At 53.1% G+C, this 15,314-nt stretch overlaps 1 protein-coding gene across 2 annotated transcripts in view; it reads right to left on the reverse strand.

Moving 5' to 3' along the window:
* LMO1 (LIM domain only 1) overlaps positions 1-15,314 on the reverse strand; it is a 40,112-nt gene that overhangs the window by 21,946 nt on the left and 2,852 nt on the right. Inside the window, exon 2 of one of the 2 annotated variants that reach the window (XM_082660574.1) lies at positions 13,324-13,583. The exons of the other annotated variant lie outside the window; for it this stretch is intronic. Coding sequence (XP_082516700.1) covers positions 13,324-13,348 — 25 coding nt within the window. The 5' untranslated portion in view covers positions 13,349-13,583. The remainder of the gene's footprint in view (positions 1-13,323; positions 13,584-15,314) is intronic. 2 annotated transcript variants of the gene reach the window in all.

Consider the following 15,314-nt stretch of genomic DNA (forward strand, 5'->3'; position numbering starts at 1 on the left):
GACAGGCTTGCAGTCAGAGTCCGCCTTCCCTGGGGCTCAACTCCAGAAACTCAGGCCCTGCTGCTGGTAGCTGAGACTCTCTAGCCAAGATCTTGACCACCAGGAGACCTCAGAGGAGCCCGCCACATTCCCAAGGCCACAGCTCTAGTCATGCCCTCCACCATTTCTTTCCCGGACTTCAACTGCCTCCTCTCTGACCATCTGGACCACCATCTGCATCCCCCCGCTGCTGCCCCAGGCCCAGACTGCAAGCTTGGAAGGAAGGAAACTGCTGGAAGGAAGGTGCGGGGGGCAGTCTGAGGCTGGAGGTCACACTACAGTGGTCACACTATAAAGCTCCAAAGGAAGAACACTTCCCTTCTACATCATGGCTGTTTTTTATTTTTATTTTCTGCCCCTAGTTTTATCCCCTCCAATTATTCTCCACAGAGTATATGGAGTATAATAATATATTTGGTCTTTGTTCCAGGTTCCTTGGCACAGAGCTCCTAAAATCCTCGGAATTTTCTGAGTGATAGGAGTATCTTCTGTTATTCATAAGGAGTCCCTTTTGAGCACCTCTGAGTTTACGTTAATGAGGTGACTTAGGGTGAGGGCCCTAGGTAGCCTCAGGATGGGGCTGGTCACCAGAAAGACCAAACGATTAGAGGGTTAGAACTTTCTGCCTCACCCGCTCACTTCCAGGAAAGGCTGGGGAGTGGCCAGTGAAGAAGTTCTATACAAGATCTGATAAGGTCTGGGTTGGTGAACATGTCCACATGTACCCCAACTCCACAGGGACAGACGCTGCTGCCGTGCTCGGGACCCTTCCAGACCTCACCCTAGGTACCTCTTCCTCTACCTGTTCATCTCTATCCTTTATCATTTCCTTAGAGTAAACTGGTAAAAGTAAGGCAATGTTTCCCTGAGCTTTGTGAGCCATTCTAGGAAACTATCTCACCTGAGGAGGGGGTGAACCCCGATTTACCGTGTGTTGGTCAGAAGTACGGGTGACAACCTGGACTTGCGAAAGGCCTCTGAAGTGGAAGCAGTCTGGTGGGACTGAGCCCTTAACCTGTCATCTCTAGGTAGACAGGGTCAGAACTGAGTTAAATTTGTAGGACACACAGTAGGTGACCATTGAGAATTGGAGAATAGCTTGGTGGTGTCGAAAAACATTCCAGAGTAGCCCAAATGATCTTGATAAAATGGAAATGTGCCCTCTCTCTGGGTTAAAGGAACTCTTATGATTCTCTCTGCTCTCCTCCCACCCTCCTTCACCTGTTAACTCATTCACTCACAGGTCACTCAACAAATATTTACTAAATATCTACTAAGGGCTAGCCCCTAACACCTATGTGTTAATAAGAACTGTATCAACATTTATGATTTTTGATCAAGAAAGTAGTTCTTAGGGAGCTTCATTAAGTCAGTTCAATGCCTTGATCAACTTTCTATTCACTAGAGTTAAACCATTTCTTCCTCTTTCTCCATTGTCATTTTATTGAAATTATTTTCATTGGGATAAATTATTTTTAAGTGACTATTTGGTTTATGATCAACTTTGGGCTCAAATCAAATCTTACAAATGAGAACTTCCACTGTTGCCGAGACTTCTTTTGTAGTAATTATTTCTACCAGAAAATATTTCCTGAGCCAACTCCGGCAGATAAATTTTATCAGGAAGATTTGATTCCTCTGTCAATTTTTAGTCAATAACATATTTTGCCAGGTGCAGTCTTAGCTGCTGCCAGTTTTGCTCTGTGTTCATGATTTCAACCAACTTCCATTTTTTCCTGGATCATTTTGTTCCTTTGCATTTTCAGTAATACTAGTGAGATGTTATTTTCGTTATATAAGGCGTATTTTAGCACCGCTCTGATAAAGCATTCTGAGGATCAAAGAGTAGCGTGAACACATCCTCGGGGCAAAAAGGCAGGTCAAAACATCACACTCTGAACTTGGGCTGAGTACCGGGTCAGGACCTGGTGCCCGAGGTAGCCCTGCCCACTGCCCTCTGCTCCTCCGGAGCCCTAGCCCCTGCCAAGATGCCTGGCGGTCGGGAAACAGCTTCTGGCTGGGGTGAGAGCAGCCACCTGCAAGAGACAGCCTCTGACTGACAGGCAAAGAGATGGGGTTCAGCCCTGATGTCCCACCCCAGGTTGGATGCAGCCTCTGCCGGGCCCCAGGCTTTTCTACTCAGAAAGTATCTCAGCTGAGATTTCAGCTGAGTATCTCAACGTCAGCTGAGAGAGGAAATAGATGCTTCTTGGTGTCTCCGTCCCCCCACCCCCCACCCATCGATAAAAGGAGATCATTGACCAGGGTCCTCTCAGGTCTGAGGCTGTGACTCGTTCACTGGCCTCCAGGCTTTGGGCCTACCCCGAGGGTCCCCTCTGTCTCCTAGTTGAGGCTCTGCCTGGGAGCAGCCAGGGATGGGGCCGTCCACCTGGATTCAAACATGGCAAGATCAAGTATAGAGGGCTGGAGGCCACAAATGCTCTCACCTGGGATCTCTACTCCTCCTGACCCCAGGAGACCAAAGAAAGACACAGAAACGTCAACGGGGTGGGTTCTGTCTCCTGGCCTTGGCCTCACCCCACCCGTTCCCCACCCGTGGTCATGTCTCCATGCACGGTACCACGAGGCATCAAGCGGCCAGCGGCCCTTGAAACATCAGTGGGAAAGCGTAAACCCAGAGAGGAAAGGAGGCCTGCCCGGGGACGTGCTGGGACATTCCCAAGGAACGGGAGCTGGTGGCAGAGCCAGGATGAGGATGCATGAGTTCTGGTCCCAGCCCAGAGGAGAGCCTCCTTCAGCCCTGTTCCCATGTGAGGAACTGCTGAAGTGGCCTCTGCCCAGGCCACCTCAAAGACACCGTCTCCACCCGGCCCGGCAACAGCCAGCGAGGGGTTGAGGCCCCCAGTCCAACAGCTGTGGGGAGGCTGGCTCAGGAAGGAAGCACCCTCACCTCCTCTGAGTCAGAAGAGAGGCCCTGGAGTCATGGATGGCCGCTTTGCAAGCTTGCCCTCTCTGGGCATAGCCTCCTCCTCTGCAAAATGGGGCTAGTGTTTGATCTCCAGCCTCCCAAAGGTGCTGTGAAGATGAAACGAAAGGCTTTGAGACATCTGTGGCCTTCCCTGGGGTGAGGTGATGTAGGAAACAGAGGTACCAGGCCTCCCGATACCTTGGGCACCTTGGGGCCTAAGATGCTGTTCCAGAGGCTGACCTCTCACAGTAGGCCAGTTCCTAAAATGGCCCTAATGATCCTCTGTTACACAGGGTCTTCATACCCTGTGTAGCCCCCTGCCCCACTTCCTTGAGTATGAGCTGGGCCTAGAGACTTGCTCCCAAGGAAGAAAATACAGCAAAACTGATGGAATGTCACATCTGTGATTACATTTGTCACATCTTATAAAAGACTGTGACTTCCTGCTTGCTAGCAGACACTCTCTCTTGATGGCTTTAGGAAGCAAGCTGTCCTAATGAGGAAGCCCACGAGGTATGGAACCGAGGGTGGCCTCTGATCAGCCGTCAGTGAGGAACGGAGGCCCTCAGTCCAGTAGCCCATGAGGAACGGAATCCCACCAACAACCACATGAGTGAGCGTGAAAGCTCACTCCCCCGGATGAACCTTCAGATGAGACCACAGCCCCGGCCAGCGCGTTGATCATCGTCTGTGAGAGACCCTGAGCAGAGGACCCAGCTGAGCTGTACCTGGACTCCTGACCCACAGATGCTGTGAGATTAAAAAATGGGTGTTGCTTTCAGCTGCTAAATTGTGAAATAATTTGTTACACAGCAAGAGATAACTAATACACCACCACAGTGGCATACACACACAGGAGAGTAGGGGCCTTTCTTCAGGCCAGAGAGACAGAGCTTGTGGACAGATCTCTGCCCTACAACCCCTGCTGCTGTGAGCTTCCTTCTGGAGCCCCATCCTTGCTGTGTAGTGTTGTAAGGAGAGGACAGAGGACAGCAGGCTCCCTGCTCTCCACTGGGCAGACCAGGAAAGTGGGTGGAGCTGACCCACTTCCTCGCGGAGCCATCACCCTGGGTCCTCTCCAAAGAACAGTCCTGCCAGAGCTCTGAACCCCAGGCATGTCTGGAGCAGAGTAAACGTTCCAAAGCACACCCACATCCGCTTTCTCCCTTGCTCCTCTTAAAACCGTAGGAAGGGTAGGGAGACCGCACCAACCATCTCTAAGACCAACAAGAGATGTGCTGGGTGAAGGCTCAACAGACCTAAAAGCTGTTCGTGATCATACCCATCTTACCAGTAAGAATTACTATTCAGTTTACTACCTAGAATTATTCAGTGGCCGAGGCGGGATTTGAACCCAGGCTGTCTGACTCAAAGCCCGAGCCAGTTCCACTTGTTTTACAAACGGGAAAACTGAGAAACAGAGAGTTCAAGAATTCATGACAGCACCCACAGGCAGCCCCTCCACCCCAGCCCCAAATCCTTCCTGGACAATCTGTCACCAAGGGATCAGGAATTGGAGTTTTTAAAGATTCAGGGGAGAGGAAAGACAGGATGGAGCGGGTGCTCGTGGGAGCCATCGGAGCCCAGACCAGAGCTGCTCCCACTTACCCGAGAAGAACCGGCCTCCCTCCCCTTCTCTATCAAGTCATTGTGCCAACCAGCAAAGTTGAATTATTAAAACTCCCTTCTGGGGTACCACATGGATTTTTCTCCACTGAGACTCAGAGCAGAGGGGTGGCCGCTCCTACCACACAATATTAAAATGTCAGGGAGTTTAAGGCTTGCGTTGGTTGAGTCATAAGTTATCAGCACCCAGTGAGGGCCGACAGAATGCCTCCCTTAAATTATTAAGCGGAAAGCATCAGACTGTAATATTTTGCTAAACCGAAGTACAGACACAAAGATGTCATTTCAATATTTGAAACCAGCAAGTTTAATTTAAAATAAGAGCAAACCAATAAGCTCAGAACATAGCGGCGTATGAGAGGAAAATTATACTGAGAGAGGAAAAAAAGTGGAAGGACTTAAGAAATTTATAAAAGTAATCTCCAAGTGGAAATTAGAAATCAAGGCCTAGAAACAGAATAACACAAAAGAAATATTACTGTCCACTTTCTAAATCAATATAACACTGCTCCACGCTGGAATTACCATGGTAACTCAAGTAAAAAGAATCAAGCAATTCTTATTATTTCAAAATAAAATCACAGCCTGAAGCCTGGGTTTTATTACAACCACTGATAGATCGCTGGCTTGTATTTATCTGAAATATTGCTTTTCAATCAGCTGGTTTATGAATGTACATGGGCCTCTCACCAGCCCACCTACTGCCCTGCTTTGAGGCAAGGGGCTAACCAATGAATTGATTCTCGCCTGGCTGCATCTGCATGTATGTCCAGGTTTCAATCAGCTCTGGGAACCACGGAGCTTCACGCCCCTTCTAACCGATGGGTGGCTTTGCAGGACAGAGGAAAAGCCAGAGAAGGCAGCGGGGACTGACCTCACCGTGGTCCCCCTCCAGGCTCGCCCATGGAGGAATGGGCCAGGGCTCTGATGTCAGCCCCCAACAAGTGCGCCAACAGCAAGCCTGCCAGCCACAACGGGGGAGCTGGGAGCCGGCAGAGCACAGAGGAGAGCAGATGGCCTGGGTTCCCAGCCCAGCCCTGGACTTGCGAGTTGTGAGACCTGCACACAGCACCACATCTCTACCTCTTCCCCTATCCACTCCCTTTGCAATGTGACTTTTCACCTCCTTCCTTCAAGGACAGAATCTGTTTCCCCATCCCTTGAACTTGGGCTGGGCTTGTGATTTATTTTGGCCAACAGAATGTAAAATGACAACATCCCAGAGCCAAGCCTAGGTCTCAAGAAGACATGCGTCCATTCTCTCTCCTGGACCTGCCTCCAGCCTGAGAACAATCTGGAAGAGCCTGCTGGATGATGAGGGACATAGTCTCGTTACCCCCAGCATCCAGTTTGATCAGCCATCTCCCAGGTACGAGTGAGTCTAGCCGAGACCCGAAAAACCGCTTAGCCAAGCCCAGCCTGCATCACTGACCCACAGGTTCGAAAGCTAAATAGATGCTTGTTGTTTTGAGCCTCTGAGTTTTGGGGTGGTTGGTTATGTAGCAATAACTAACTGATACACATGCACAGTACAATGCTCACTTTTAACTAAGGGTTCACTGAAACAAGAACTGTTGTGTAAAGACTGAGAGGCCGAAGCCAAAGAGACCATCCTGTAGCTGTGTAGAGAGCGCTGTCACTTCACATAGGCATGAGGCTTCCAGGCCTATCAAGTGTGTACATGGACATTAGGCGTCAGTTAGGTGTTGCTCCCATTGTAGAGATGGGAAAACTGAGGCTCAGGAAGTTGTCTGAAGTCACACAGCAGTCAGCTGGGACTAGAAGCCAGGTCTCCTGACTCATGCTAGCAGGCTACACCTGAAGACAGTAGGCCATTCAAGTAAGCCCACTTAGGAAGGGGCAGGAGGCAGAGCTAGGGGCCCAATCTGACCCAGTAGGCCTGCAGTCTGGGGCATCTGCCTCGGCTACCTGGACCAGCCTGCTTACTCTTCTCTACCATCTGCTTTTAATTTGCCCCCAGTTATGTCAGCCACTGTAGGCTCCTGCCTTAGCCAGAACACAAAATAAACATACTCCAACCACTGAGAGATGAGCTTGTTACTAGCTTGGGTGGATGTGACTCTGAGCAGGACCTGGAATGGTCTGTAAGAGGCTTTGACCTACAGGAGTCTGTAGGCTCCTACGAGGCCAACCAAAGGGGAGAGGATGTGGCAAGGGGACAACGTGAGCAAGGGTATAGAGGCAAATGCCAGGTCTGCATGGGACACAAAACCAGAGCGGACATATTAAACCTGCCCAGCTCAGTGTGGCAGCAGGTCTCAGGCAGAATGCCAGCGTAGCAGAGGCTGGGTCCTCTGAAAGGAGGTAGATGGGATGGGAGAAGGGTGGTGGCAGAACAGAAAGAGCTGGGTCCAGCGTCCCAGATGAATGCAATCCAGTGGTGTGCCGACAGATAGCTCACAGCTGATTCTCTGGGGAAAAAACCCTTGATTTGTAGCGTTTGCCAGTTTCCGTGGTGTTCATACTTCCACCATGGCTGATGTCAAGCTACCCATGTGATATCACTGAACTCAGAGCTGGGAAGAGATGTGCAAAATCAGCTCTTGCAAGCCAGTGCAAGTTGACTCCCCTGGTGTAGTCCTATCTTGAGTACAGACCTACCAGGAAAACTCACTCTAGCAGCACCACGAAACGTTCAGCCTGAGGGGGGAAGGATGCCCTGTGTGCCTCAGTGTCTTTCAACTCCAGGTAGGGCAGGCAGGCAGCAAGGGCTACAGGCCACATGCACCTCTGGGGCTTCTCCAGTCCGTGAAGGCTCAGGCCACGTTAGCAACCATCAACGCCCGCCAGGAGGATCTACATCTGAGGACGGAACCGTGAGCCCTGAGCTGTCAGTAGGGCCGGGAGTAGGATGCCCAGACACATGGCCTTGGTCCAACTGACATTTCTCCTCATCGGAGATTTCTACCATTCAGCCTTATCATGTTTTGGGTACAGGCAGAGGGCACGGAAGCCGGGCATGGAACACTGAAAGATGCAGAAGCTCTGGGCTCTAACTCCCTACGTAACCCTGGGCAACTCTCTTGCCCACTTTGAGTCCCAACCATGCCATATAAATGGAAGGGCTTGCAAAGAGCGATTTTAGAGCCTTCTGCACATGGTGCTTCCCTCCTTGGAAATCTGGACAGTGGTGAGTAGTGAGTCTACCCTGCTTCCTGGACAGTGGCGACTGATGACCATTAGGAATAAACTAGAAGAAGGAAGGTTAGGACCCAGTGCCTGGCAGTGAGCAAGGCACTGAACTGGGCACAGGACTATTTCAGATCATACTGTGGCTGTGTAGAGAGCACTGTCACTTCACACACGCACGAGGCTTCCTGGTTTATCGAGGGTGTACATGGACATTATCTCATTTAATCCTAATAACAATCGTGCCGGTTAGATGTGGTCGCTCTCACTGTAGAGATGAGAAGGCATAGAGGCAAAGCAATCTCCACACTGGGTGGGCACAGGACACAGAACTACAGTGGATGTGCTGGACCCGCACAGTTTAGCACTACAGTAGCTAAACCAGTCCCAGTCCCATGGTACTTGCCACACTGGGGTACCCAGGTGCTTTTTTCTACTTTGTCCCCTAACTCCTTCCAAGCTTCCTAATGTGTCTGATCGGGGCTCCTGGGAGGCCCTCTGGCCCCTGGAGATGGACCCCAACTACAGCTTTGGTCTCCTGGCTACATGCGGGCAGCTCTGCCCTGTGCCGATGCAGCTCTGGAGGGGGCCTGCATCTGCTGAGAACCCCAACCTGGCTTGGGTCACTCCCCCATCAGCCTCTCGATCTCTGTCTTCTGCTCAGAAGGCCCAGCCAGGACTACTTCCCAGGTCCAGCAGCCTTGCCTGCCCCAGCAGCGCAGTTGCACTGAGGCTAAACCTTGTGTCTCCTTCGGCCACAGAAGGTCGGCCGCCAATGCTTGCTGGCAATCGTCCATCTGTTCCAAGGGGGAGAGACCGAAATAGACCTCCCCTTGGTCCTACTCTCAGATAGGGCCTGCTGAGTGGTTCCTTAAATGGAAGTGGGTGGGGCAGCCGCCCCATCTGACTCTGGGACCTGGAGTGGGGTAGGAAATCAATTCTCAGGAGGGATGAGAGGCAGGCCCCGGCTCTAGGAAAATGAACATTTCCATGTGCTAAAAGCATCATTGTGGGACGAGAGAGAGAGAGAGAGAGAGAGAGAGAGAGAGAGAGAGAGAGAGAGAGAGAGAGAGAGTGAGTTCCTATGGCCACAGAGGCCAAGTGAGTGGCCAGGCCAGCACTGAGCCCCGGCACGCAAAGGGTGAAGCTTTTAGGCGAGCAGCGGCCAGTGATCTCAGCTTCCCCCAGTCCTAATGCTCCCAAAAGGCTCTCTCCCACTCTCTGTAATTGGGCATCAGTAGTTAATGCAGTATTGACTGCATTACACGCTCCCGTGCCTCCCCTTGCTAATGCCAATTGCATCACCTTGTACAGTCACTGGCTTGCTTAGCCAATAGCCGTTAAAAGCAATCCAAATCATGAATCATATGGGAAACTTTTAGCAAGACACTGCCATCCGAGGAGACAATTTACAGTTGAGTTAATCTGGGTACATTAGTGAGACACGGATTCTGGACGACAGACCAATTTATGTTGTTTCCCTGTCCTCCCCCCCCCCCCCGACCCTTAGTGCTCTGCGTGGGCAGATGAATGGAAGAGCAGGGAACAGACAGAAGCACCTGCTTTTTTACCCCAGGCTCTGGGAGCGGGTTGGGGAGACCCATCTTCACAGGCTCCCTGGCTGAGTTGAGGCAGGAAGGGGACACGGCTGTACGTGCTGCTCAGGTTCTGTGATGCCTTGCTTCCCTGTAGTGAGGAGGCAGCTGCAGCCCGGGCTGGCCTGGTAGGTGCAGATGGAGACCTTCCTCTTCTAGGCATACAGTGGGTGCCAGGCCTGGTCCCTACCCTGCCAACCTCACAAGGCCTTTACCAGCCCTCAGCAGGCAGCAGTGTCCACTGGGCTCTGCCGTCCTGCTGATGGGCTGGGATCTGTAGTGTGGAACAGCATCAGGGCCCACTCCCTGCCTTCCCCCCAGGGCTGTGGAGGGGTCCTGGCCACAGGAGAGGCCGCCAGTACCCTCTGTGGCCCAGAGCATGACGGGATATTCTGGGAGGTCCCGCTGGTCAGTACCCAAGCACAGCTGAGAGCCTGCCCTCGCGGATCAACTGAGTCAGCTGTGGACGCTGCACTCACAGTAGTCGCTAACAACTGAAGGTGCACTGTCTGGTCCTCCTCAGCCCAGCTCCAATACCTTTAGGTGTTTTTAACTTATTAAAAATGCCCTAGGAATTAGGTCTGATGTTTAGTTCCACAGCCTGCCTGCTGCTTCCTGTGGTCACCCCAGCCCTCCTGCTGGGCCTCTGCAGAGGCAGCTTACACCCAGACCTACCCTTCTGCAGCATGCATCTGGGGACACCCCTTGGGGGTGCCCTTGGCATCCTCCCCTGTCCCTCACAACCCAAGGCTCTCACAGTTCTTGGGGTTGCTCAGACCCTCTGCTGCCTGCCCCTGCTCAAGGGCCTTTTCTCCTACAGCGTGAGGGCTAATTTGACTCTCAGGACTCAGGGCTGTAACTCGCCTTGCTCCCCTGGGGCTGCAAAGCTCCCCGGAGAGCCCACAGCCTGGTGCCAGCCCAAGAGCAGGTGCCAGGGGAAGAAGGGCTGTTTCTCCACGAAAGTTGGAGCTGGGCTTCCGTTGCTGACAGGCAGGCCCGACGGCATGTAGAAAGGCAGGACCCTGAGTTCCAGTAAAGTGGAGCTGCCTAGGCCAAGAGCAAGCATCCGAATGAAAGCAATTAATCTTAAAACCTGAAGTTTAACCGTTTGCAAAACAGATCTCTCCTCTCTGTGGTGGCCCTTCGCTGCTCGACCTAATGGATTACTTTATTAATAATGCACTGTGCTTAAAAGCAAAAAAAAAAAAAAAAAAAAAAAAATTTTTCTGACGATTCAATACTTCAGAAAGTCTCTTAAACCCGTTGCTACGGCAAAGCGATTGATATTTTATTATCTTTCAGAAGTGCAACATGAAAGCCCTGCAGCCCAGCAGAGCAGGAGCTTTGGTCCTCAGCAGCTGGCAGACCTGACTTCAACCAGAGGAGCCCCGGCCTCTTCCGACAAGATGCTGTCAGGTGGAGAAAAGGCATTGGGGGTGGTTAATAGGAGCCTGAGTTCACGCTGCAGCCAGACAAAGGGTGCAGTCCGCAGCCCTGAGGAACACACCCCTTGGGGGCCCTGGGGACCAGTGCTGACTCCCAGCCCAGACGGCCACCTGCTGGGAGGGCGTAAGTGCAAGGAAGGATTTAGGCAGCAGGTGTGGGGGGAGGGTGAGTATATCCAGAGCCTTTCTCCCTCCCCCCAACTGAAGGTACCACCTTCAAGGTTTCCTGGAACCAGGAGATGCTAGACTCACTCCAGTGGGGAGTGGAGGGTGGATTTTATGAGCAGAAAGGTTGCTTTTGGAAGACAGCTCTAGGCTGAGCAGGACAAGGAGCAAATGGCTCCTCAGGGCCTAAGCCAGCCTTCTTCCTTGTGCTGTGATGTGTCCCAGAGCTCAGTGGCAGCAACAGTACAGAGCACCATATGGTTTAGACTGGACAGGGTGGGGGACTTGTGGGGCAGCGTGAGCTCTCCTCCACAGGTCTGGTGAAGACTAGGGAAAATACATATGCCCAGGGTGTAGGCAGGAGATGGGCTAAAATGATCTCCAGAGAGCCATTCCCATTCAGGGCTCATCTGGAAACCTTTAGTATCACAAAGCCCGGGGCACTCTTGGTGCCTGCACAGAGTGCAAGACCCGAGGTGGTGGTGGTGGCGTCGTCTTATTGGCGGGAGACCAGTCTCCCTGCCTGAGGCCGCCCATGTATAGGGCCTGGGTCTTCTGGGTTTCTGGCTTGGGCCTGGGGAGCCAAGCATGCTAAACAATCTCTGCTAAAGACATACCCTGATTTCCACATGCTCCCCAGGGTGGGAGTTCCTCCAAACACCATGGAAGGACCCTCTGCCCTGGCTCCTCATTCTACCAAGAGGGAAAGTGAAGAGATGGGCATGACTGGTCCGAGATTACACAGGGAGTTAGTGGAGAAAGGAGCTAAATCAAGGTCTCCTCCCTCCTTATCTGGCCTGACCCCAGATCCCTTCTTCTCTCTTTCAATCTGTACACAACTGCACCAGCCCAGCCCTCTGATGGCCCACATGGGGCTCCAGGGGAGGGGTCCATGAAGAGAGAAAAGCATAAGGAGATGAATGTCACACCCCAGCCAGACCCTGGACAATGGATTCTTTTGGCCAGAGCATTTAGTTCCCCCTCCCTCTCTTTCCACACTCACACTGAGAAATGGCCTTGAGGGCCACAGAGCTCCTGCACATGCCACCCCCAGGCCAGATATTTTAAATGTCCCTCCCTGCTGGAGGTCTCAGAAGGTGGGAGGGGAGGCTAGGGGCATCAGCACATGATGGCAGCAAAGTGAATATCCTGTGTGACCTTAAGTCACTTAACTTCAGATTTTCACCAAGTGACCACGTCAGTAACACCACTGACCTGGAGAGCAAGAGGGCACAGACCTCTACTACTCACTAGCGGAGGTCAGAAGATGTCACTCTAAGAGGATTTCCGCTGACTCACGGAAAACCCACCTTCTCAGTTCCTTACCAGTAGAACCCAGGTGATGGCGTGGATGCTAACAATTACATTCACATCTCCCTCCCGACAACACTAACAAACTTAACAAACCAGGTAACCCTCCCCTACAGGGCAGGAGGGCCTGGGACAGCCAGGGGATGGCCACTCTTGACCCTGAGGGCTGCCCTTGGGTCACAGGGCACTCCTGGTTTTACCCTCAAGGGGACTGGGTTCTCCAACCTCTCCTGCACATACCAGGACAATTACTGCAGGGCACTCCCAGTCAGGAAGGCTTTGGGGTGTGTGGGACCACCATGGGTCCCTCTGTTCTGACCTCTCGGGCGCAGCGAGGTTCTTGACCAGGGCACGTCCATGCCGCTCCTGCACTCGTGCTACTGGCCAGGAGCGGGACACTTTCTTCCTCTGGGCCAAACTCCTGCCTCCGATTTCAAGAGACAGTGAGAATCACACTGGGAGACAGTGGGAATCACTGGAGGCAACCCTTTTTCTCACCAAGCTTTCGGGCAGCTGTCTCCCCGAGGGTCCGGCCGGCCTTTCCCCTCGCCTGCCGGGCACCCGGCGGCCACCGTCTTTCCGCGCGCCCGCTCGCCGCAAGCTCTGGAGTCCGATTTCCCGAAGCCACTGATTTGCTCGGCGCTCAGCGCCTCTCGGGTTACGCGGGCGGCGCGAGGCTGATGGCTGCGGTGAGAGGAGCAGCCGCAAAGACGAAAACGCTCTACGTGAAACCACTGCTGCGCCGAGATCGGAGGGCAGCCGGAGCCTCCACGCGGCCCCGCAGAGCATCGCACGGCCGGCGCACAGCTCGCCCTCCCGCGGTTCGGTCCGGCCTGTCCCGGCCCCGGGGCCGCGCAGCCCGGGGCTCCCTCATCTCCCCACGCCAGTCCCACTCGGTCCTCCCCCCGCCCCAGGCTCCAGCCCCAGCGCCCTGCGGACCGCCCGCCCGGCAAGCCCGGCACAGCCCGGTGTGTGGGCGCCGGTGTCCTGGCGTGTGTGTTCCCGCGCGCCGCGGCGGAGGGCGCGGGTGTGCGGGGAGTCGGGACCCCCGCCCGCCACCTACCGTCCTCCTTGTCCAGCACCATCATCTCGGGCGCTCCGTGTCCAGCCGCAGCTCGGCTCGGCCGGGAGAAGGGCGCCGGCTCCGGGCGCGCTTCGGCGGGGCGGCCGGTCCTCGGGCAGCGAGCGGGCTCTAATTACCCGCTTGCCCGGCTCTTAACCTAGATTGCACTCAGCTAGAATTACATTCAGGAGTGAAGCACTTCGCAGATACAAAAGCAGTCTCACCTACTTTTGTGCCTCAGAATTGCAAGGAACTATGAACTGCAATTTAGAGAGAGAGAAGGAGAGGGAGAGAGAAGGGGGAAGAGAGGATCAGAGCCGTTTCTTTGATTCTCACCTTCTAAATGGCTCAATTTGCCCAGTATAATCTGTCTTAATGTAATTGCATTTGATAGCTCATAACCCTGGCTCTGGCAACGACACAGCTTTCAGCCTCATAAAGTGTTTTCCCCTCGGATTTAATCTGAATCTCAATCTAAAATTATATTCAAAGAGATGGGGGAATCTCGGCGGCCGTCTCCCGCTGCCTTTCTCCCTCAACGTATGAGGTTTGCACTCCTGCTACTGAATAAATGCACACATTTCCCGAGGCCCCCCTCCCTCCCGGGTTAATGGGGAGTGGAGACGCGCGTCTGCCCGGCTCCGCAGCGCCGCCTGGAGGCCTGTCGGCCCCAACTCGGCGTGTGGCTCTGCTCAGGACCCAGGGTCCTCATTCCCAGTAACTGCCTGGTGGACCACACCTGTCTGTCACTCCCAGCCCCTCAGCCTTGATTTTGCCCCCCTCCCACGGGGCAATGTTTCTCTGACCTCGTGCCCTCCCTTCCTACTTCCTCTTCCCCAGGTTTCTGGGTGCTTCCTGGATTGTTTGGTAAAATTAACCCTCTGCAGGGCACAAATTTTCCCACTGTGTGTCTTACAGCACCACCTTTATCCCAGAAGCCCCTCCCAAGAGCATCCTGATTCCATAGAGAATGGGATCCTGTCTCAAATTCTCTCTGAGCAAGCACAGCATGGCCTTAAAGGTTTTTTTTTCATTCCACAACTATTTATTGAGCATATACTATGCACCAAGCACTATTTTAAGGCCCTGGGGATATAGCAGTGAAAACAAAGATTCCTGCTATTGCAGAGTTGACAATTCTTGCTCTGTAACTCAGGAGGCAGGAAGGGAGACAGTGTTCATCTCCTCTCCCTCTGAACCCTGCTTCTCTCCCAGAGCCCTGGGTCTGGTGCCCAGGCTGCCTACTCCAGGAAGGCCTCTCTTCAATATCAAGAGCATTATTTCCTTGACAGTACAGAGTTCCAGGATGGCATGAAAATCTTAATGGCTTTTCTCCACACAGATGTGTCAGAGGCTCATCCCCACAGTCTCTTCTGAGGACTAGACCCAGGCAAGGAGAAGGAAGCTGGAGTCCCTGGAGGGGTAAAGGGCCACCAGTTGAGACTTCATCCCATCTCTGCCTATTACCAACAGTGGACCTTAGCAAGTCATTTTCTCTCCCCAGGCCTCAGTTTCCCTGTTTGTGAAGTGGGAGACCTGCTCTGCTATCTCCAAGGTTGCTGCGGGGATCAGAGGAGATAATGCATGTGAATGTGCTTTGTGAACTGTGGCACCCCAGACAACGGAAGGGGACGTAGTGGGTACAAAGGAGACTTGGAGGCCAGGTCGTGCCCCTTAAGCCCTGGGAGGCCCCAGTGCAGGGTGCTTGACTGGGGAGGGGGAGGGGGGAGTGGTGCTGCAGTCTATGGTCCTCTATCGTAGGCAGCAAAGTCAAGCTTTGAGAAAACAGAAGAGAGGCTGCTTCTAATGAGCTGCTTCCTCCGCAGCTCAGAGAGTTTCGCTTTCCGCTTCATCTTGAATACTTAATCCTAATAGTCCTTGAGTATATTTGATGTTAAATATATCATTTTGCTCAGACGCACCATCCCTCAGGACTGCGAGCTTGATCTCTCCCCTGTCACTGCAGCTGAACTGTACCCTGAGGGTCTGAG

Source organism: Grampus griseus, assembly GCF_964374135.1.
Source record: "Grampus griseus genome assembly, chromosome: 8".
Taxonomy (NCBI): Eukaryota; Metazoa; Chordata; class Mammalia; order Artiodactyla; family Delphinidae; genus Grampus; species Grampus griseus.